General features: G+C 38.5%; 1 protein-coding gene across 2 annotated transcripts in view; it reads right to left on the bottom strand.

The window, feature by feature from the left end:
- NOVA1 (NOVA alternative splicing regulator 1) overlaps positions 1-19,842 on the bottom strand; it is a 149,020-nt gene extending 129,178 nt beyond the window's left edge. The window contains exons 1-2 of one of the 2 annotated variants that reach the window (XM_085061986.1): positions 19,127-19,842; positions 17,105-17,248 (exon numbers count right to left, since the gene is read on the bottom strand). In XM_085061986.1, coding sequence (XP_084918112.1) covers positions 17,105-17,248; positions 19,127-19,262 — 280 coding nt within the window. In that variant the 5' untranslated portion in view covers positions 19,263-19,842. The remainder of the gene's footprint in view (positions 1-17,104; positions 17,249-19,126) is intronic. The other variant, XM_085061984.1, reaches the window with a different exon arrangement.
- Between the last annotated feature and the right edge of the window lie 2,220 nt (positions 19,843-22,062).

The following is a 22,062-nucleotide window of genomic DNA, read 5'->3' as shown; positions in this document are numbered from 1 at the left end:
ATTTATGAATTTGATCAGATTCATGTGACATCACACTTGGAGTCACTTGACTTTCAAATCAGAACTTCTCAAAGCTAAAATGTTACCTTAATATTATTTTTTTGTGAAAAGAGCCACACATGCTTTCATGAATAAAGGCTACTGAGTGAGCAGCAAATCCCAGTGGTAATGAAACTCCACAATTTTAGAAGCTCCTATCTGTCTTTAGAAGGTTTACCTGCAATAAGCTGGAATTGGACTTAATGACCCAAGACTATGATTGCATGAGTATCATGTTCCATTAATAGTTCTGTCTAAAAGGACAGCAACTCTTTTCATTAACTAAATTTCACTTGTCTTATGAAGGAAAAAGAAATGTCCCCTTTGCTTTGCTGTAAAAAGTTTCACTTTCCCACTAGCTTGTTTGAATAGTCTCATACAATAGGCACCAAGCTTATAGGACACATTTTCCCTTGCCACCTTATTCTATTTCATTCAGGACATCTCTTCAGTGAGTAAAGAGGTTTCAGAGCTTTTCCACTGCATTTCTCTTGTGGAGGAGCTTGGAACTGGAAGCATCACATCAATTTTTGGGCAGGTGGAAGGCATTAAAAGGGTAATAATTATGAGAATTTATGGGTTTGTCTGGAAGGACAACAGAAAAAATGAGTCCCTAATCCATGAGATCCTTTCCACACCTCTTTTCTAACATTTCACTTGAATTTGCTTCCCAAAGATGTCTCACAATTGCTTTCTATACTATGTTTCTTTTGTATACTCAGCCTAGAAACACACCAATGTCACCCATAGCAGAAAACAGCTGAGGACCTAATCAGCACCCAAAGCTCTAAATTCAATTAATTTTTGCAACTCTCAGTAGTGTTTACCAGTACATAAAGCTAAAATTGAGTGAAGTTGTGGGTGTGTCTCTCACCATCCCTACATTGTTAGAAAGGCAAAATATTTGCACAACACAAAGATTAATAATCCTTGTGGTGGGCTTTATCCTGGCTAGCAGATAAGTCCACAAAGCTGCTCACTCACTCCCCCCTCCCCAACAGAATGGGGGAAGACAATTCTAAGAGCAAACCAAGAAAAATCAGGGGTCAAGATAAAAATATTATAGTAAGTAAAGGAAAACAGGAAGAAAATAAAACACCCACAAAAAAGGCAGAAAAGGACCTGAGGTTGCTGGTCAACAACCAGCTAAACATGAGCCTGTGTGTGCCCAGGTGATCAAGGCCAATGAAATCCTGGCTTGCAACAGCAGGACCAGTGAAGTGACCATTCCCCTGTACCCAGCACTTGGTGAGGCCACACCTCAAATCCTGTGTTTAGTTCTGGGCTCCTCACTACATAAAAGACACTGAGGGGCTGGAGTGTGTCCAGAGAAGGGCAACAGAGCTGGGGAAGACTCTGAAGCAAAGCCTTGTGATGAACAACTGAGGGAGCTATGGCTGTTTAGCCTGGAGAAGAAGCTCAGAGGAGACCTTATCTTGCTCTACAACTGCCTGAAACGAGATTGTCGGGAGGGAGTCAGCCTCTCCTCCCAGGCAACCAGCAACACGACAAGAGGAAATGGCCTCAAGCTGCACCTGGGGAGGTTTAGATTAGATATTAGGAAAAAAAATTCTTCACAGAAAAGGTTGTAAAGCATTGAAACGGGCTGCCCAGGGGAATGGTGGAGTCACCATCTCTCAAAGTGTTCAAAAACCACGTGAATATGGCATTTGAGGGCATGACTTAATGGTGACCCTGGTGGTGCTGCTAGTGGAATGACAGCTGGACTTAAGTATTTTCCAACCTTGACAATTCTGTGATCCAAACTGGTGATGCAAAAGTAATCATGAGTATCCCTGGGCAGACCATTTTCCAGCTATTCTCCAAGCAAAACGCTAGCTGAACTCTCCATTCTATTCAATTTTCTTTTCTTTTGCTAGGACCTTAGATGGCATGGAATAGGTTGAGACAGTTCAGGTTATCCTTCTCGCAACTTCCTTCTACACACCCAATCTTCTCCCTGGGGAGATGGGCAGAGTTGGAGAAGCCCCTGCCACTGTGCAAACACTGCTCAGCAACAGCTAAAGCATGTGTGCATATTGTCAACACTTTTTGATCACAGCTCTAAAACCTAGCACCATACAAGCTGCTATGAAACAAAAAATTTAACTCCATCTCAGACATACCCAGTCATACTCAGGAGCCTTGCTTTCCCCCTTGACTTTTCAAGACTGGTGATTTCGATTTAGCTACACAGTGTGGGAAAGACCAAGTATGTGGATCTTAACCACTGCTAATAATCCTCAAACACTTAGGGATAACAATATTTTTTGCCCTAACAAAATGTGAGGGAAGTTCTACACCGAGAAAAAAAAGAACTATGTGGAAAAAACAGACGTTTCTTCTTTTTGTGCTACAGATATTTCATCAAGCAAAAATTCTGACCGTGCCTCAATACCAACTGCATCTTTATAAAAAGAAAAAAAAAATCTTAGCATTCTGAACTAGTTAGAAACACCTAAAATATTATGAGGAACATACACTAGTCAAAGATTCTATTAAAAATACAACAGCTTATAACTGTTTTAATTTATCAGAAACAGGCATTTGCAAAGAAAAATGTCTGCAATCATTACCTACAGGTTCATGAGAGGGAATGAGTATAACAGAATTAACAGCTCTCAGCTGTAAAATTACTAATTCCAGTAATACAGTACATTAAACATGCCATTTGAGATATATGCCAACTTAAACTACCACATATGGCGTACTATCTAATTATCACAGTTTGTGTTTTCATATACAGAGCTGTTCTAGTTTTTAAACAATGTGTCAAAATGCAGTTTTGTCTGAAAACAGAAAATGCTATCTTTTTATAATACCAGTAGGTCAATATTGCAATTTTAACATGGACATGTTAAAAAAAAAAAAAAAAAAAAGTACATTGGAACAAGTCCCTGACATTTTAGAAATGCTCAACTTTCCTATTGTTAAAATATTTAGGTGTAAAAATAATTTTAATAAGAACATGTTTCTCAGAAATGGTACTTTCATTTCTTTTTCTTCTTTTCAAGTCTTTAATTCACCTATTGACACACTAAGTCTTAACTGACAATAAACAAACAAAACAATCAAGTTAGTCATTCTCCCAGTTTTGCATGCAAATAAAAAAATACTGTGAAATAGCACGTGTAAAGACATCAGTTGCAGTCAAGACAGACATCACTTGTGTTCCTTCTTTATGTGCAATTTGACCTCACTCAGAACAATTGCTAGTGCAGAATCATACATTCTAATTGCAGTTTAGTACAAATCATGCCCTAAAATATTTGATTTCAGATTCCCCAGCTGGTGCTTCATGTCACTTCAGCTGTTCAGAGGGATTTTTTTTTTTTATGTTTCTTTGCGCAAATAAGCAAAGAGCTCACACATAATTACCATGAAACGTTATATAATCTTAATCTCTCCTTTTCCAACTCAAACAAGACCATGTATTTTTAGACAATAAATATCAAAATGTGCTAACAGCTAATACCTTAATAGATAATTAACTATGTAGCAGCCATTCCAAATACTTTTGTCTCTTGTCCAGGAGTAAAAAATAAAGATATGCCGCTCGGTCATCAAATGGATTTTCCACTGCCTCCCTTAGTTCTTGCAATCTGTAGTTGGTGTATTTGATAGGTTTTTTCAACAAAAAACAGATAATATCAGGACACATTTGAACATACTGTCTTACTCTAAAAAACACAGATTACATTATTAATATGAGAGTAAGATGTTTCTACCCATTTCCTTCTGGTTTTAAATGAGCATCAAGTGCTTGAATCTGCAACTACCTTTACAAAAGATTTGTATTATGCTCAAATTTAAATACATGCAAAAATAATGCCTTTTTTTTCTGAAATAATTTGAAAGGCCTTAGAATCTGAACACCAAACCAAAATATTTTTCAGATTTCTGTTTTCAATATACAAATAAGGACAATCTTTTTAAAAGAATAAAGACTTGTGCAAACAACTGTACCACCCAGATTATAGGAAAACCCAAAGTACTTCAAATTTTCTTAATGAAAAGCAGAAAGGTGAATAGATGTGATTTCTTCCACACATAATTTAAGTCTTTCCCCAATAAAAACTCCAAACAACCCTTCCAAAAGATGAGTCAAAACATTTTATGTAATAATAACCAAAAATAGGACCATTTGACTTCGTGATTACTATTTTTAAGCTAAAATGCATATATATCCTTAAAATTTATTTTTAGAAAGCTTCCCTGTGCCTTTTAACATTTCACATTAAAACTTTACAGAATCCTTCCCACTAATTGTTTAGATAATTTTTCATAGTTCAGTCCGTTCCATATTTCTTCACAAATTTCGATTTATACCTTTCAAAACTAAAATCAAACAAGTACATCAAAACAAAAGACAAAAACTAGTACTTGTAGAAAGAGCAATTATTTGCAAATGGAAGGAGATTTTAGAAAATGTTTCATTTGAAGAGGATTTGTAACTGAATCTGGATTACATCTAGCACTTCTCTTTTAAAATGGACCTTTCTGCAAGGCTGGCATACATTAACAAAGCCAGTATTTTCCTATATGGAATTACTGAACAGATTTACAAATATGTTAAAAAGCCAATCCACACATAAAGATCCAGATCACAAAGATCAGAACCTATTTATACATAAAGATCAGAAAATCAGGCTATTTTTAAGCAAAGAGTTAAGACAATTACAAGAAAATATTGTTTATAGACACTAAGTTTTTATCACTTCTCCCTTTGGCATTAGTAAAGGATTACATATCTGCATTAAAATTTAAAAGGGAGTTTTAAAACAATGCAGTTTTTCTTGCAAAGGGACCATGAGCTAAAAGAAAATACTACAAAACTCTTACCCCAAAAGGGGAGAACATGTGTATTTTCAAGTTCCTACTGGTAATCTGTATAATATACCTGTTTTTGAAAAATATCTAAACATGTATGTATAATTGAAAAGGCACCCTACATTATCCTTACTAGAGCACACCCATTATTCCTGTCTCCATCATTTACTTCACTCTAATACAAAACTGTAGGAAGAAAACATCTCCAAATAAAGATTCAAACACCTCTAGCCAGCTGAGAAAAGTTCAATTACAATTGTTTGCAAGGGTAGAAAATGGTGAGAACACAATCTTTCACAGGGGAAAAGGCAGTAGTAAATCCTAACTACCATAAATGAGCACCAGGGAAAACAAACAAACAAAAAAAACAAAACAAAACATTATTTTGCTAGAAAAAGGAAAACCCCTAGAAAGACTGAAGTCTTTTACCAAGACCTAAATTAGAATCATATATTTTTTTTTTTAATATACACTACTAATAATCTATCCCTATGTTTTAGCATACTGCTTAAGGACTGTGTAGACTGGAGGTGTATTCCACCTTGCATAAATTAAGTACTTACCTGAATTTAATGTTTGTATACAGAAACTGCTGGTATTATTACTGCCTTTGTACAAGTGTCTCCATTTACTCTTGTGGGAGGCAGCAGCAAATAGGAAAAATTACAATTTTCAGTCCTCACACTTAGGAGACAAGAAAGAATTTTTATTTCTTTTTGCTTAAGGTAATAGAACATCAGCAACGGAAAGATTGAAGAGCTGTACCTGCAGAAATGGAGAAATTCTCACCTCTAGGGGAATATTTGATCTCAAGCAAAACAAAAAATGGGAAACAATCAGATTTTGATTGCATCCAAACATCTTCATCCCACCTAAAAAGTGGAGGTTTTACTTATCTGAATTCATCAATAGGCGGAACTTCTGTTCTGAAGAGGTAGTATAAAAGCAGAAGTAAAAAAGATTCATGTTAAACTGCTTATGAAATAAACTACTAATTTTTCAGCACTTAGACTTGCTGAACAACTGCTGAGATTCAGAATGCAGAAGATTTGTAGTTGGAAAACTTGGAGCTCTAAAAATAACTTAAAGACTAAAAATTGAAATTAAACACTTTTTCAGACAGAAACACTGGTTTCTTCTCCCCAAATAAGTAGCATACACATAGTATTTTTTTTAAGTTAAATATATATTTTTAACTATGTTCAACACTCTAAGATGGCCTATCCAGCAAGATTCCTCAGTTTCCCCAGTGGAAGAGGGAAAACACTGGGGATGTCCCACACTCTGAAGCAGGCAACGCAAGTTATTTCCAGCTAGGAGAAACATCTATGCAGGAATCCAATATGAAAACCACCTTTTGCTTTTGTGCAAAGGAGAAAGAAATGGGAGAAATGATAATCCCCTTAGAATCCAGCATGTAAATGCTATGTGAAAACTACTGCACTCTAAAGGGATTAACACAACAAAATCTTCTTAAAGCAGAGTGAAACTTTAAAAATTATTCAATATGGTGTGGTAAAATCTCAAATTTTCTGAAGTATGCTTGTCTTTCCCATTACATAGAGACCTAACTATGAGGATTCCAGAATACCTATGGATACACCTGTTTGGTTTCAAACTGGCATCACTTCACAAAGTACGCCATCATACTCCCTTGGTTTGCCAATAAACTGCATCACAATTCAGCACATAATTATTAATAGCACTATTTCCTCTAAATCAGCATTTAAAACATCACACCTCTTTCTAGACCTACTGAAGCAGGTTATCCTGAAAACACAGAATTTATATTAGTTCCTGAAATACTTTGTTTTAAGCACACTTGACTTGAATATCAGACGGCCATCATTTACTTATCTGTGCCTCCCAAGTAAGCATGCCTTGCTACATGAAAACCTGGTAACACAAAGCCAGTCCTACAAATCTATGCTAATTTGCACCAAAACTCCTGTATGCTTTCTTAGAATCCTTCACAGGGAAATCCATCCAAATTAAGACACATCCATGCTTATAAGTACCGAGGCTATTAACATGACCTATTCTGGACTCCTATGCATTAATATTTCACAGAGAAACGAAACCCTTGCATTATCTTAGGGTCCCATCTAACTATATGTATATTTTTAAAGAAAAGTTCATCAAGTCTTACATTTAAGTGAAATACTGCAACCCTTAGAAAATTATTGTAATCACGTCTCAAATTTTGTACCAGGAGAAACAAGGCACCCAAATCAGAACTAGCCAACCTAGTAAAAGGCAAATTTCTTACCAATAAACAACAAAAATCTTCAGACAACCAATACAATGCTGTCACAATTTACAAGCAGACTTCTTTACAAAAGAAAACACTCACAAAGAATTTTGTAGAAGATGAAACATCACAAGTTCCTGGACTAGCCAACATGGAAAGCATGGTAGTCCTTCACACACCATATCATTCCATTGAAAATAGGACAAAGTGAATAAACTAAGAGAAGCTTATTTTTCCTCATTCTGAGCATTTTCATGTGTGCTGGAAAAAGGAAATATCAAGGCAATTATTTTACAATTATGGGCGACTAAATTTTGTGTCCTTATGTCTGCACCAATGAAATCAGACAGTGCTAAGCTAATAAAGTGTGAAGGACAGAACTGAACTACTTCTGAACTTCTCAACTAACATTTTTTCAACTTGTAAGTACTAGCCAACAAAAGAGCCATTAGAAAAGATTATATAGAAACAAGAGAATTGTCTTGTTACTAATCAACAAACTATCATTTAAAAAAACTGAAATAAAAATAAGCTAGTTATAAATACCTTGTTTAATTCAAACAGTGACCTTGTTACCACTATCCATTCTATGTCTCCTAGACTAGAGGGTATAAAACACTTGCATAAACTTAGGGGGGTTTGTTTTCCAAAGGTACGGGAAACCTAACGGGAACAAATACAGCTGCCCATTTAATTGATTTTCTACCATCAAGAGCATGCAAGACTAAAGTTCTGAGACTAGAATTACACATGGATTTCTGCATATACTCAAATATCTTTTAACACTCTGATTTAAAATCTGAGGAACCATTTTTTCCTTCTAAATGCCAGCTATTCAGGGAAAGAACTATCTTTCTAGCTATGAATAAATAAATAAAAAAAATCCAAAATTAAAAAATATATTCATTAATAATTCATAGTATATCATGTTGGCACTTACTAGAACAACTAGTCACAGATGTAGATCCATACAGAATTTACAAATCTTATAAAATTATTAAGTACGTATTTTATTATTGTTAAAAGTAGTGCAAATACTAGATGAGCACTTGGCATCAACAGCATAAATGAAACCACAAAACCATATATCCCTAAAAAAGAATGTTGTAAAAGTTAACATTTTCTTTTTCTTTTTTTTTTTTTTGAGCATTTTGCTATGCCGGGAATTATATGTATGCTGTTTGACGAAGACTAATCTCAACAAAAAGTGGCAGACTTTGGTGTGCTGCAGTGCACAGTAAAAGATTCAGAAGTTAGCAAATGATATAGTTATAAGGAACTCCTGGGAAATATAAATTTTACTTTAGATTGACAGAGTCGCCAAGTGTTCACCTAATAATGTAAGTAGAAGACATACAAAGAATGAAGTGTGCACACACATGCAAGGCAGAAAACAAACCCCATACAAGTTCTATATCTAACACTTGCAACAAATCATTTTTATAAAGCTTTAAGGCATCCAGTAGCAGCATTTCATTGCAGACCTTTGAAAAATCAGCACAGACAGAATGCCGGAAGACCCTCTCTTGTTTCACAGAAGTTTTCTTCAAACCCAGGTTAAAACTAAAAGCCACCTATTCTTTTTCTTTTTTTTTTTTTTTTGGTGTTCCTCAGGAAAATTGTTGGTAGACTGCCAGATTACAATAAAACATAAATATTCTATAACTACAGCTCAATACTACTGCCAAAACAGTATCTACAGCAGCACCTGAATTGCTGCTGCTGCTACAACTTGTACTATACGCTACCCTACCTGCACTCTGGCATTTCCTAACACCAGATTACAGATGGGGACAAAATGTAAGCCACTGTTAGATCAAGCTAAAACACTGGCATATGGCCCAACTGGTCTTTCCTCCCCCTTCCCTCACAGCCATGACGTTTCACAGCCCAACTCTTTTGGAATACACTCTGGTAATAGTTTTAATTTCGTAAGTACACTGGATGCTCAACAAAGCCAACTGAATGGACACATGCCATTTCCTACTTTTCCAGTGCATGACCTAATATAAAGACTTTCAATAACTCACGTTATAAAAAAAATTATTCCATCATATTCAGTTAAATATTTGTGATTTTTCATGTAAAATTTGAAAGCCAGAATTTAGAACACACTAGGAAGATGATAAATTGCTGCTGCGCCTGATTATCTGGTTCTCTACAGAGAATTTTCTTCCCCATATTGCCAATGAAGAATCTAAATAGAACTAAAGTCACTACTTGAGAATAAAAAAATACATACAAATCTTCCAAGAGCTTTGGAGGTGTGCACTATGGTTCTTGATTCAAGCAAACAGGTGCCACTCTATGAAGTGGGGGAAAATAGTACAAATGTGTGAAGCTCTTTATGTGGGAAATTACAAGAGAGTTAAATGGCACTGAGCAAGGCACAAAGTGCTTTTAAAATAGAAACAAGGGAACATGCAGAGAACCTCAGTATCTAATTTAATTAATGATTGAGAATGCAAAGGCTCCAACTGGTGAAACATTAGCAGCAGCCATGAATTTCACTGTAGTTCTGTATAACAAGTAATCTTACCTGAGTGATTCTCAAAAAAATGTCAACACATCGATTGTATTTTTCATCTGATCCTGTCAATGCTGAGATGACAGGCCCTGCAGGATGCAGTGAGAGATCAACGATGAAAAACAGATGTTTAGTCTTTTCAAAATCAAAACCTACAAGACCAGGTAAATATGAAATTTTGTCCGAGAGTCATGCTTCTTTAAATCCAACAAATGCTAACGTTACATAACCACTTTCATATACATAAGTTGACAAGAGTTTCTCTCACAAGGCATCTGATCCCAGGTCAATCATACCACAAATGTTAACTATAAACCTGGTCCCTAATATACTGTACTTTCAAGTGCTATCTGGTCACATGGCTGGTTATTTACATCACCTACATCAACCTATGTTCTCCAACCTCTCACAAAGCAGATTCAATTTTGCCCATCAATCATAAAGAACATTTCAACCTTACACAAAATTTACTGCAATTCAGAAGTCAAGAACAATAACGAGCTCCAGCAAAGAGTGATAAATTCATACTCAAAGGCTACAAAATCTTGCTAACATTGTACAGTTGGGAGCCAACTTCAAGAGATGTGTCTCCCAAGACTGCCTTAAACTGACATTTTAATCAGATCAGTTAAGCTCTTGCAAAGGAATTGCAAATGCTTGGCTATTATCAAGAACAGCACACCTAATATTAAGTAAAGCCCAGTAAGATTCAACCATAATTAATCATCAATATGTTAAAGTGAAAGCAAATTCATATGGGAGAACAGGAATTTGCATATTTGTAAATTATATATATTAAAATACTTTATGTGTCTATCAAATTAGGGAAAATTTACAGAGTATTCTGACAATGCTTTCTCTATTTTTAATCAAAATACATGTAGTCCATCTTTATAATGCTGTGTATAATCACAAATTGGGATGCAGAAACCTCTGAAATCACAACAAGAATAGGATGGAAAAGAGCTACACAAATCTGCACTGTAACACTTACAAGATCTCTAGGTTAAAGTATAGTTTGCTGTTTCCTTTGGGGGATGAAAAATGGCCCTAATACCAGGGTGAATGTAAGGAACCTGATATTTTCCTAAAGCCATGTCACACAGTTAGAATAAAGACAGTCATAGATCTACAGTAAATTAATAACCTTGCACATGCACAGCACACTAACTGATTCCACTTGCCAAATACCAAATTCCAATTCTCCATGTTTCCATGCTACTAGTAATCCTTAAAAGAACCACAAGACTGGATTAAATAAAACAAGCACCAAGCATTCCCCACTACAGGACATACTACACTGCACCAGAAATTCATACCAAACACAGTATAATTCCTTTCATTTACAGACAATAGTTGTCAGAATAAGCACAAATATTTTTGCTAAGTCCATTATAACCATGACATTTCAAAAACACGTGCATCAGCTTCATTACTCAACAGATAGATCTGATAAACAGGAAAAACATATTACAGTTTTAGATTGGAGTACATTAAGAATTTTATGCTAGTGTCAGACAAATCCAGTTAGAAAAACCAAAAGGCCTACCTAGAAACATGGCCACCAATATGAGTCAGAAAAGCAGCCTTCCAATTTCTATCATGTATTGCGTTTTATGCCATGACACTGCAGCCTCTGTGGGTCAGATTAATTAAGACCAACAGCAGCTGCAGTGCAACGTGAGAAGCACACGGCCACGGCTCTCGCCAGTCCAGCCCAATTACCTGCAGCATTCCAACGCTGGACAACTGACAACTACAAGACTCCTCGTAGTCATTAACTCCCACTAGCCGACTGAGAAATGCTAAGAAACAGACTAAACTCTCCCTAAGATGGACTGGAAAGCTGACTGCACTGCTGCAAGATGCAACAATGAGTCTCCAAGATGTTTGACAGTCAAATCTTTACAGCTGTTGCTTAATTTTATGCGAGAGCTGTGTCCAAAGATAGAAATGTGATGGCAATCAGGTGCAAGCCCTCTTCCCCAAACACTCTATGCTCCATTTCTAGAGATCAGTCTGACAGTCTCTAAACCCAACGTTTTCTTCCCAGGCCAAAAAGCTACTGATCATTGACAAAATAAATTCTCTGGTCAGCTACTGAGGACAATATCTAAGCTAATGAAATTAATTAAAGAACAAACGAGATCAAAGAGTATTTGAAAAAGATATTGCTTGTTACAGGTTGCATCCATTAAGAAAAGCAAGTACATGTTTTGTTCACTGCACAAAACAAAAGAGAAAAACAAGAGATTCAGACATTCCCTATTTATATTCTTTAAATATTAGCTCCAACATCTATTCTCTGTCAAGGACCCATTAAAACTTGGATCTATTTACAAAAAACTATTGAACTATTGTATGGAAATTTTAAACTTCATGAAAGGGAAAAACTTAAATCTTATTTAATATTTTTTTTTAATTAAGAGTTGCTTTACAGAAATCCTGACTTTATCAAAAAACAGCGCTGTTAATCGAAGCACCTTCATCTACATAAGCTTTCTAACCTACTGAAAATACTTTGGATTTCAATTATATTGAAATCTAGTTAAAAGTAATCACAATGAAAAATGTTGAAAAGTGAAAATATTGCATGTCCCTGTCATAACAGCTGTCCTCACTCTGTTCTTTATTTTGACAACAAAGTTAGTTGTTAGTCTGTGTCATTCATTAAAGTTAGACTAACCATTCCAAATCTGTCAGAAGTTGTTGTAAACCTTTCTATACAAGACAAAGACACAGCACTTTCTTGCAAACCAAAGCCATTTACTATGTCAAAGCTGATTCATTCATTAACATGGCTAAGTTCCTACAGGTAGAAGAAAAATCAGTGCCAAATTTCTACTTTAACTTCTCCTCAAAATTTCTCTAAGCCTACCAAGTGAGACGCTGCTAAGTGATAGTACACTGGACAAGCTAGGTATGTAACAATCTAAAGATCCTACTAAGTTACAGATTCAGTTTCAGCTTCCTTTTAAATGCAAAATACTACAGGTCCGCTGGCTAACAAGCTAACTTTTTTTATTCTGTTTCAGTAACCAGGCAACAGACAACTGTCCAACTGAGAATTATCTCTCTGAACAGCTGGCAATCAACACTTGGGAGTTTTTGGTGGTTGGTCTCTTTTTTTTTTTTTTAACTAGTACAAAGATAAGTGACTACTTTAAAAATCTATACAGCTCTAGATTCCACCTCTGAAATCTCTACTCACTATTTAGTAATTTCCTCAGTCCCATTATCCCTGAAGTCACTCATGTAAGTAAAATTTTACAACAAAATTAGAAAATCTTAGATATATACTTATGCAGTCTCTAATGAGCTAATGTCAACACTTCAGGAAAAAAAATAGTATCATCAAGAAAAAAAATGAGATGTATTTATTCATGTATGACAAACCCCTTCAAGGAACTAGGACAATAGATAACTAATAACTAAAGCCATTTTCCCTTCTAACTCCATTACTCTTTTTTCTCTTCTATAGCTGAAAAAGCAGTATTTCATTTCAACATTATTTCAAGTGTCGATTTTTAAAACATTCCTTGCCTTACTAGATATTGTTATTCTTAAGAGTTATACATTAACATGGTAAATTCTAATTCTAGAAAGGAAATAGTAATAGTGAGCCAAGCTTGATATATTTTACATTTCTCCTTCCCAGCAGTTTACAGGAGTAATGATGCTATAGGATTATTAATTATAAATTCGTATAACTTACTGTGCTACTTACATATTCAATGTTTTTGAAAGGTTTTTAAGAATCAGAATAAAAGACTTTTCAGAAGGGCACTGGCACAAAGATTAGTTAGACTATCTCATAACAGATGAAAGATTTTTTAAAAAATCTGATATTCAAACAGAAAACACCTAAAAATACAAGTCCCTTGATAAAAACACAAAATAGCCACACAATACTTCACACACTCTCTACATGAGATGGGAGAGGGAACTCCCACCTTTTATATTCTCCAAACACTTAGATCACTACTGATTAGAAATCTGCTATAAGAAGAACACATCTAATATATTGCTAAAAGGAGTAAAACCTTATCCCCATTTAATTATGCTTTTATTAATCTCTGCTCTTGATATGATCTAATTTAAGTACACCTATGACATCATATTCCAAAACATTGAAAAACACCGACCAAGCTCAAATTCACTCAAGCACCAAGTTCAGACCAGGCAAGATCCTGTTGCAAGATAAACAACATGATGTGATGTAACATAATTTTGTGCATGTGTGTGCATATGTGAGAGACTGGGGCGGGAATGCAGAGAGAGGGAGGGAGAGGGAGAGAGTGTGTGCACGAGAGGGAAAGAAAGAGAGTGTACGGCAGCGTTCACAAGGGGAAAATATACATGGCCTGAGTAGCTTTCAGTCCGGTGCTCACTATAATGCAGAACAAGAAACACATAAGCAATGACAGCTTCATACAACAGAAATAATCTTTCTTATATTACCCAAAAAAACCATTCATTATTACAGATTCACAGAATAGCCACTCTCTTTATCAAGTTGGCTAAATCTGTATTTAAATTTTGAACCAAAACCTAGTAGCCAATACATACTGTACTTTCTATGCAGAAGGATCAGCACCATTTAGTTTCAAAGTAGGGCATATTTTGCCATTTTAATTTCATTTCTGCTAATCTTGGGGGACAAGCCTGAACAGAAAAGAATCAGGGATAATCTAGGCACAATATCCAAAGTCAAATTGCAGGAGTCCAGACAACAAGAAAAAGTCAGCAGGTAACCTGAAAAGAGAACAATAAATTGTGTACTCAAAAATAAAACTGTAGTGGACAGTAACGTATTTATATACTGCTTCCTATCTTGTAAACTAAAATGTTCAATGCAAAGCTGTTTTTTCCTTCAATTTCTTGTAATTAGAGCTGCCATATAATTCTTCAGTAATTATGTCACCTTTTGACGCACAAAAATAATTCCAACAGAAATCAGTCTGCATACTGAAGTCCTATATCACAGAGGGAAAAGAAAAAAACACTATTAGATCATAGGAACTACTCGTAACTTCTGTATTACAAACACCTTCCTCCTTTCCAGACAGGAACTTACTCATTTTTCTAAAACTTTTTGGAGATACAGAAAATTTTCATAGAAGCTTCGGCGACAGAACATTCCACAGTGAAAACATACATTAAATATATTTGTAGTCACAAGCATCAGAGGTAAGGACTAAGTAACATCTATTAGGAAAACAGTAATTGTTTAAAAAACTTTGTAAGAAAAATAAACCATAACTTTGTCGTAGCTCTTTCACCAGGTTTGTATTCCCTAATGTTATATGAGCAAGAGACTCTGGAAGAAACCCAAAAGCCATCAGCTCAAGGAATGACAGGACCTCCGAAAATTCCATGGGCTGGTGGTCAGACGCAAACAGAAATACTAACAAGAGCTAGCCACGCTGGAATCCATTTCCCATCCCTGTTCCATGCTTTAGCAGGTATCAGTCACCAACTTCCTTAAAACACTCACTTTCTATATGACACAATGTGGCTGCAAATTCAAGCTAGACTGTATAAAGTCAAACTGGAACTTCATTTGCACCTGTTACTGTGAAAATGCTCAAGCGTCTCTGCCCTAGTTATTTATATTATTGCTGCTGATTTTAAGGGAGAATATGTTCATGTCACAAATGTTTGTCTCATGTCATTCTTTCTTGGGATTTTTTATTTTTCAAAGGTTCTTCTGCTATTACTGCTGTGTCTTTACAATTTCCTACACAAGAAAAAGTAATTCTGATTTAATCAGAAAACAGAGGAACTATACTAGAGCACTGAACAAAAGACCTAATCTTTGAAGCGTCCTTTCCAAGTGAGTGTAAATAAACTGTAGTAAAATGAAAAGGCTCGTAATTTAGTATTTGGAATATTCTCCATAAACACCAATTTTCTGTAACATCCTTGCATATCTGATAACCCCTCATGTATAATGCAGAAAATCCATTTCATTTTCATCTATTGACAGCAAATTTAACTTACTATTGCAGCTCTTTACCCAGATTATGTTATTAATTCTGTAATCAGGCTCTTTAGAATGCTGTTATTTCTTCCAAGAGTTTTCACAATTCTACATTGATTTTTTTTTCCACCCTAACATACCTTTCAAAATAAAGGATCATGTTTTTCCTATCTTTCTAAAAAAAGTAAGAAAGAAAAAAGCCTCAAAAGCAACAAGCACCAGTCCATAAGCTGTAGTTTTCAACAGGAAAAATAAAATCTACATGCATCACTTCAATCTCTGACATTAAAGTATTATAAACTACATTCATTAAGGAGACATACAACAGGTGCATTAGAATTTCCACACCAACAATCATATTTGTAAATAGACCACAATATCTCCGTTAATAAAAGGTTATCCACTTCTGCCTGACAGTAAAGTTAGAGGACAGGAAAGCTAAATGCTCCAATGTTAGTGTTCTGTTTACATCCATACCAACTGCCTTTGCTATTTTGTAGAATTCAGTCATCTTGATAAATTAGATCAAATACAAAGCAGCTCTTATTTTTCCAAAAGAAGTAAGCAACAACCAGGCAACTCAATTCTAAATCACCAGTTACTCTTCAAAAAAACAAAATCAAAACACAAAAGTGTCAGCTATGTTATTTTGCATCAGTTTTTAAAAAGTCATCTAAAACAAAGTTCAATTACAGAATACTAATTTATTCATCTTTAGGAAAAAAAAAACAATTATTCAACTGTAGAAGCTAAAATCTTGTCTATCATTATGTAAGACTCCCTCTTCAGAAATCCTATAAAGGAGGAATGCTAATTCAGGTACTGTTATATTCAAATATTAAAAACTTTTCTGGTGTATTAATACAGCTAACAGAATGTGCTAATTTTTTTTATTCATCCAAAGTATTTCAGTTTTATAATAGAGTTTTCTTCCACCATCATGATAAACATAACATAAAGAATATCTAAAGAGCAGCACTTGTCCTCTTTACTTCACTCCAGAGCCAGTGAACAAAGCAGTGAAGCAGAAAGAAGGTACATAATGGATTTAAAGTAAATGGCCCATTCTTTAAGAGGAGTCTCTCATTTTTAGTCATTCTAGCTTAATTGTCATTACAATGTCTGGAAACTTCAAACGAATAATTATTTTTACGCCACCTGTCACACTGGCTCCTTAAAGCTAGATTTTTTTTTAAAATAAAAAATAAATCAATCAATGTGAATGAAAATAACCTTTTGCAGAAATATTGTAAATGTCTTTGAACTTATTTCAAGCAGTTAGTGTCCAGTTCAGTCCATTGCATACACAAAAATAGAGTATTTATATTCACTATTGCACTTTGCAACATACTTTTCTGAGACACAATGCTTCCTGCTGCACTGGAAGCTTAATCATCAATATATGAAACACACTGACACGTACATACATGCCTGGGAATTTAAAAATAAAGAATTGGCTAATTTTTGCACCTACCTGGGTAAAAATCTTTGGATTTAGACAGCTTGATGGTGGCCCCAGTCTCTTTCTGCAACTGAACAATTGTCTGTCCTCCCTTCCCAATTATAGATCCAGCAGCATAACTAGGTATGAGGACCTTTAGAAAATACTGGCCATCCTCTGAAAAATTGAGATATGCATGGTTAATATGGCTTATAAGTTGTCATTTTTCCTCCCCAGACCCACAAATAAACAAAAGGTTACATCTTTAAACTCCTCCACTAATTCATGCATTTACATCTAACCAGTTGCGTCATTATACAAGACATGTTTAGATTATGCCTTTGACATTTTAAAATACCTACATTTATTCTAAGCAAGGAATCTACATAGGTTCCTTAATTCAGTAAAAGAATGAGAATAATATTGAAATTATATTTCAAAGGAAGACTTTTTCCAATGGTAGCCACAGCATGCAGAAATTATGGGACCCCTTAAAAAAACTAAAGCTCTGCATGGAAACGTGGTTAGTGACAACTACAACCTTGCTTGGAAATACTGCAAAAGAAATGACAAAAGCAAGAAAGAATGAATTGTAAATTCTAATGGGCTATTTGTTTGTCATTAGCAAACACATGAGAACAGCAATTAGCTATTGCTTGCATTCTTCTTAAGTGAGCAAAACGACTACTCTGCTACCAAATAACCCACCCAAAACGTGAGGTTTTATTCCAAGCATTTCAGCCACTGCCAAGAAAACAACTCAACATGGTGTGGATGGAATCACTTGCCTAAGTAATCCTGATGTATTCCTTTAGCACTTCTTAAGCGACAATGATCTCTTTTAAGCTCATTAATTAAAGTACACTAAGAAGAATTTTTCCCAATTGATCAAAAGCCTAAGTCACTTATTTTAAATACACTTAAAAGGTGACGAGATAGACAATGCCAGTCCTCTACCCATCACTAGCACTAAACCACACCATCGAAACAGGAAAAAATATATAGAATGAATGGGGTAGAGAAAGAAAAAAGGATTCCAGTCTGATTTGGAAACTGCAAAATTTTCAGTGCCCTCATGCCACTGCTAAATCCAGCTCCACTGAAGTCTGAGGACCTTTCCATAACTGTCTCTGAAGAAGTGCAAGGCAATAGGGATATGCTGGTTCCCCAGACTTGTGCTCTCCCCAGCAATTATGCCAATGTCCCATTGGCACGGATATAAAAATATCATGAAACCTGTTTCATAAAGTTGGTTGGTTGGGGGATTTTTACCCCTAAGCAGAAGAAATGATCTGAGTTCACCTTACTTCTCTTCCCTGAGACTATAAAGCGGCTCAATAAGCGCCTGTGTGTGACAGTAGTGCCCACCCGTATTACCATAGCTGGGGAACCACGCACTACGAATAGTCAGACCGCTGCTCTCAACATTGGGCAAATAAATTCACCTCTGCCTCGGTGCATTGTTATGACGACTCCAGTGCAAACCGATAAAGGAGATGCTGGTCCCGTTATAACTCATCTCCTCCAGGAACAGCAGGATGTTAACTAGCGAGTCCCCGCAGCCGAGGGGCGACTCCCCCCGCCACCAGCCAGCCCTCGCCCCCGGCTCGGCACGGCAAACACACGCCGTGTACGCGCTGACAATGGAAGTGAGGCCAAGGAGGAGGAAAACGCACGGCAAGGCTGAAATTCAACTTGCGACCCCGAGGATGTGGAAGGAGGGAAGAGCGTTTGCCGTCTCCTTCCAGCTGCCATTTATTTTCGCCCATCCTTAAACGGGCGAGGAAGATAGCTGGGCTGCGGGAGCCCCTTGTGCTCCCTCCTCGCCTCCGTAGGGTCACGGCTGTGCAGCCCCAGCGTGGATATTAAATAAAAAGACTGGTAGATGCTGAAAACCGACGCCATTTTGATGAATGATAACATTAGAGAAATGGGAATCTTTGGGAGGGGGGGGTTGGGGGTGGAAGAGGCAGGCAGGCAGGTAGGGAAGCGGAGAGGTAGGTGGGTGGGTTGGGCGGGGGGGGGTGGGAGGGAGGTGACACAGGATATACCCACCGCCCGTGTTGGTCCTCTTGGTGCTGCCGGCTTCAGGGGGGGCTTCAAGCGGTCTTTTCCGGGAGTCCGGCGGGTCCAGGTCTATGGGAACCCCGGTGTGGGTCCCGTTCTGCTGGATGGGAGCTGCCGCCATCATGTTTGCTGCTGCTCGGAGGAGAATTGTCTCTTCCCTTCTGTGGTGGGGGGGCAGGGAGGGAAGGGGGGAGGAGGAGGAGGAGGAGGAGGAGAAGGAAGGGGGTGGAGGAGGAGGAGGGGAGGGGGCTCGTCCCGTTCTCTTGTCCTTTTCGAAAATGTAGAGCTAAGATCGGGATTGCCGAGGATGCTGCGCGCCTTGTTTATCTGGCACCCGGGGGGAGGGAAGGGAAAGGAGGGAGGGAAGCGGGCAGGACTGGACTGGAGGAGCAGCTGCAGTGCAGTGTCAGGAGGAGATGAGGAGAAGGGAGACAGGGGAACGAGGGGGGCGAGAGAGGGAAGAGAAGGGGGAGAGGAGAGGAGGGGAAAGAATGAAAAGAGTGAGACAGGAGGAGGAGAGGACAGAGTGAGTGGGAGAGGAGAGGAGGGGAGAGAGTGAGTGGGAGAGGAGGGGAGAGAGAACGAGTGAGACTGAATCGGTGGGAAGGGAGGGAGGGAAGAAGGGAGGGGGAGAAGGAGGGAGCGAGCGGTGTAAATGGTGGGCGAGGGAGAGAGTGGGAGATGATTCACGCTGTTTCTGAGCCCCCTTCCGCCCCTGCCCGCCCTAGTGCCGCGCCTGACGCTGCGGCTCAGCTGCCCGCCGCTGCCGGGCTCCCGTGCCCTCCCTCCCTGTCGGGCTCGTGTGCACGGGGGTGGAGAGGGGGATCGCTGCCGGGGTGGTGCGGCGCTGCTCCGCTCTAGCCCCGGCACCGCGGGCGGCTGGCTGGAGGCTGGGGCCGCCACCCTCGGCTGCACCGCAGAAACCCTAAAGGCAGGAGAGGTTAGAACCGTGGGAGGGGGCACAAGGACGGGGGTGTACGAGGGCAGGCGGGGGGGTGGGGGGGTTGTTGGGGGGGCGATAAAACAGGCGGGCGGGGCTTCCAGCGAAGACAAGCGGGAGATGCTGCCAATCGGAACAAAAGAGAGAGAGGCTGGGATTGAAGCGCCTCTCCAATCGCGGCCCGCCGCCGGCAGAGCCGTTGAGGGGAGGCGGGGGCGGTTTAACCTCTGCGGCGGGGGCGGCGGCGGGGCGCTGTGCGCGGGGGCCGGCTGCCGCTCGGGAGGGTCCCCGCCGTGATGCGGCGTCACCTGGGTTACACGCTGCGCCTCTCAGGCCCGCAGCTGCGTGGGAGGACGGCTGAGATCGGCCGAGGAGGCGGTGGGATAGCGGGGACCTGTCCTCGGCGAGGCTGGCCGCGGCCCTCCCTCCCTCCGTCCCCGCTCGGTGCCCGCCTGCCGCCGCGGGTGGCGGGCGGGGGACAGCGCTGCCGCTCCGCGCCGGAGCCGGGGACGCGCCGGGCTGCATCGCGCAGGCTTGTAAAGAAAATAATAAAGATATTATTGTTTCGCTGTGACAGCCGGTCTAGCTGGGGCTGTGGAACACAAAGCCGCGTTGCTAACCTAAATGTTTCGTAGAGAACTTAAAGATGTTTCACTGCGGCGAAGGTTATTTCTGCCTACAAATGTCGAATTATTCATGTGGCAGCTTAAAACGTTGTAAGACGCGGGGGGATGGGAAAGCAGGGCTCGGGGGATTGTCTGTGCACCAGAAAAGCATTTTTACTATTTGGCTCTTTGCTATTTATTGACTCGGTGCCTTTGATAAAATGTCTCAAACCGCTGTAAGTGTGACGGCAGCGGTCAGTACTGGAGCATCAATTCCGTACGAAATCTAGGAACGTGTGTTTATTGCGTTACACCACGCTCTGTGCTAAATTCGTATTGATGTGTGTGTGTGCGCGGCATGGCTGCTGACTCGGTTCCTCCTAATACACAGGCTTAAAACCTGGCTGTTTGTGGATGAAATCCAATTTCCATTCTAAGCTTCCTGGGAGACAGCCTTAGTTTTAGTAATCACTTACCATTAATACTGCCCCAAACAATTTTTAGTACTTAAAATGCACATATCATCTATAATATATAGCACATCACCTCTGCTTATAAATTACAAGCCAGATATGTAATGCATTATAGGATATTAAACCGTGCACATGTTAACATCTAAACAGGCTCCTGCCCAAATGCATTCACGAATTAAGAACTCGATCCAGCACTGTACATAGGAAACTTTCAATGACTTCTTTGGGAATTGTGTCCCAGGAATGTGATATCCAGCCTCCTTGCCAGCAGACGAAATAGACGCAGCAGATTCAGTAACAATTTGATAGCAATATATGGTCAGAAAAATGATTGTATAAAAATGGAACTTTCTTACTCATCATATACTCTTTGTATCTAAGATACTCTGACTCATAATTGCTTAGTTTACTGACTGAAATAAAATTCTAGGCTTCTGTTACCTTGGCAGTTGCTGACACGATTATGGTACAGCAAACTGGGGACAGGTTCTAGCTCTTCCATTTTCTTTACTAAGTTACAGCCAGAGAATTTTATTAGTATTTGAGCCAGAAAGAGCACGGCATGACTTGTAAATCTCAGGTCCAGTTTGTAGTATCATCAGTCCTAAGAGGCCTTGTTTTATTTGTAAACCAAGCAAATGACTTACAGAAAATTTTGAAGACAAAAATAAAAAACCACGCTGTTCGAATTAAGCCATCTTGAGTCAATTTCCGCAGTGGAACTGGATAAATTATAACACTGCTCTCTTTATCTCACTGACTATGTCCCATTCATCTGTAGCAACACTGAAACAAACAATTCTCTGGTTTTTAGACCACATCTGTTTTACTGTGCCCCCTGCACCAATTTTAATTATGTGACAGATCTGATTGGATTCAGCACCTGCAAGTGCTCCCTTTGGGATC

This window comes from Lichenostomus cassidix, chromosome 5, assembly GCF_008360975.1.
Source record: "Lichenostomus cassidix isolate B80296 chromosome 5, HeHo_3.0, whole genome shotgun sequence".
Classification (NCBI taxonomy): domain Eukaryota; kingdom Metazoa; phylum Chordata; class Aves; order Passeriformes; family Meliphagidae; genus Lichenostomus; species Lichenostomus cassidix.
Note: the sequence above shows the minus strand (reverse complement) of the source record. Positions and strands in the feature narration are given on the sequence as shown.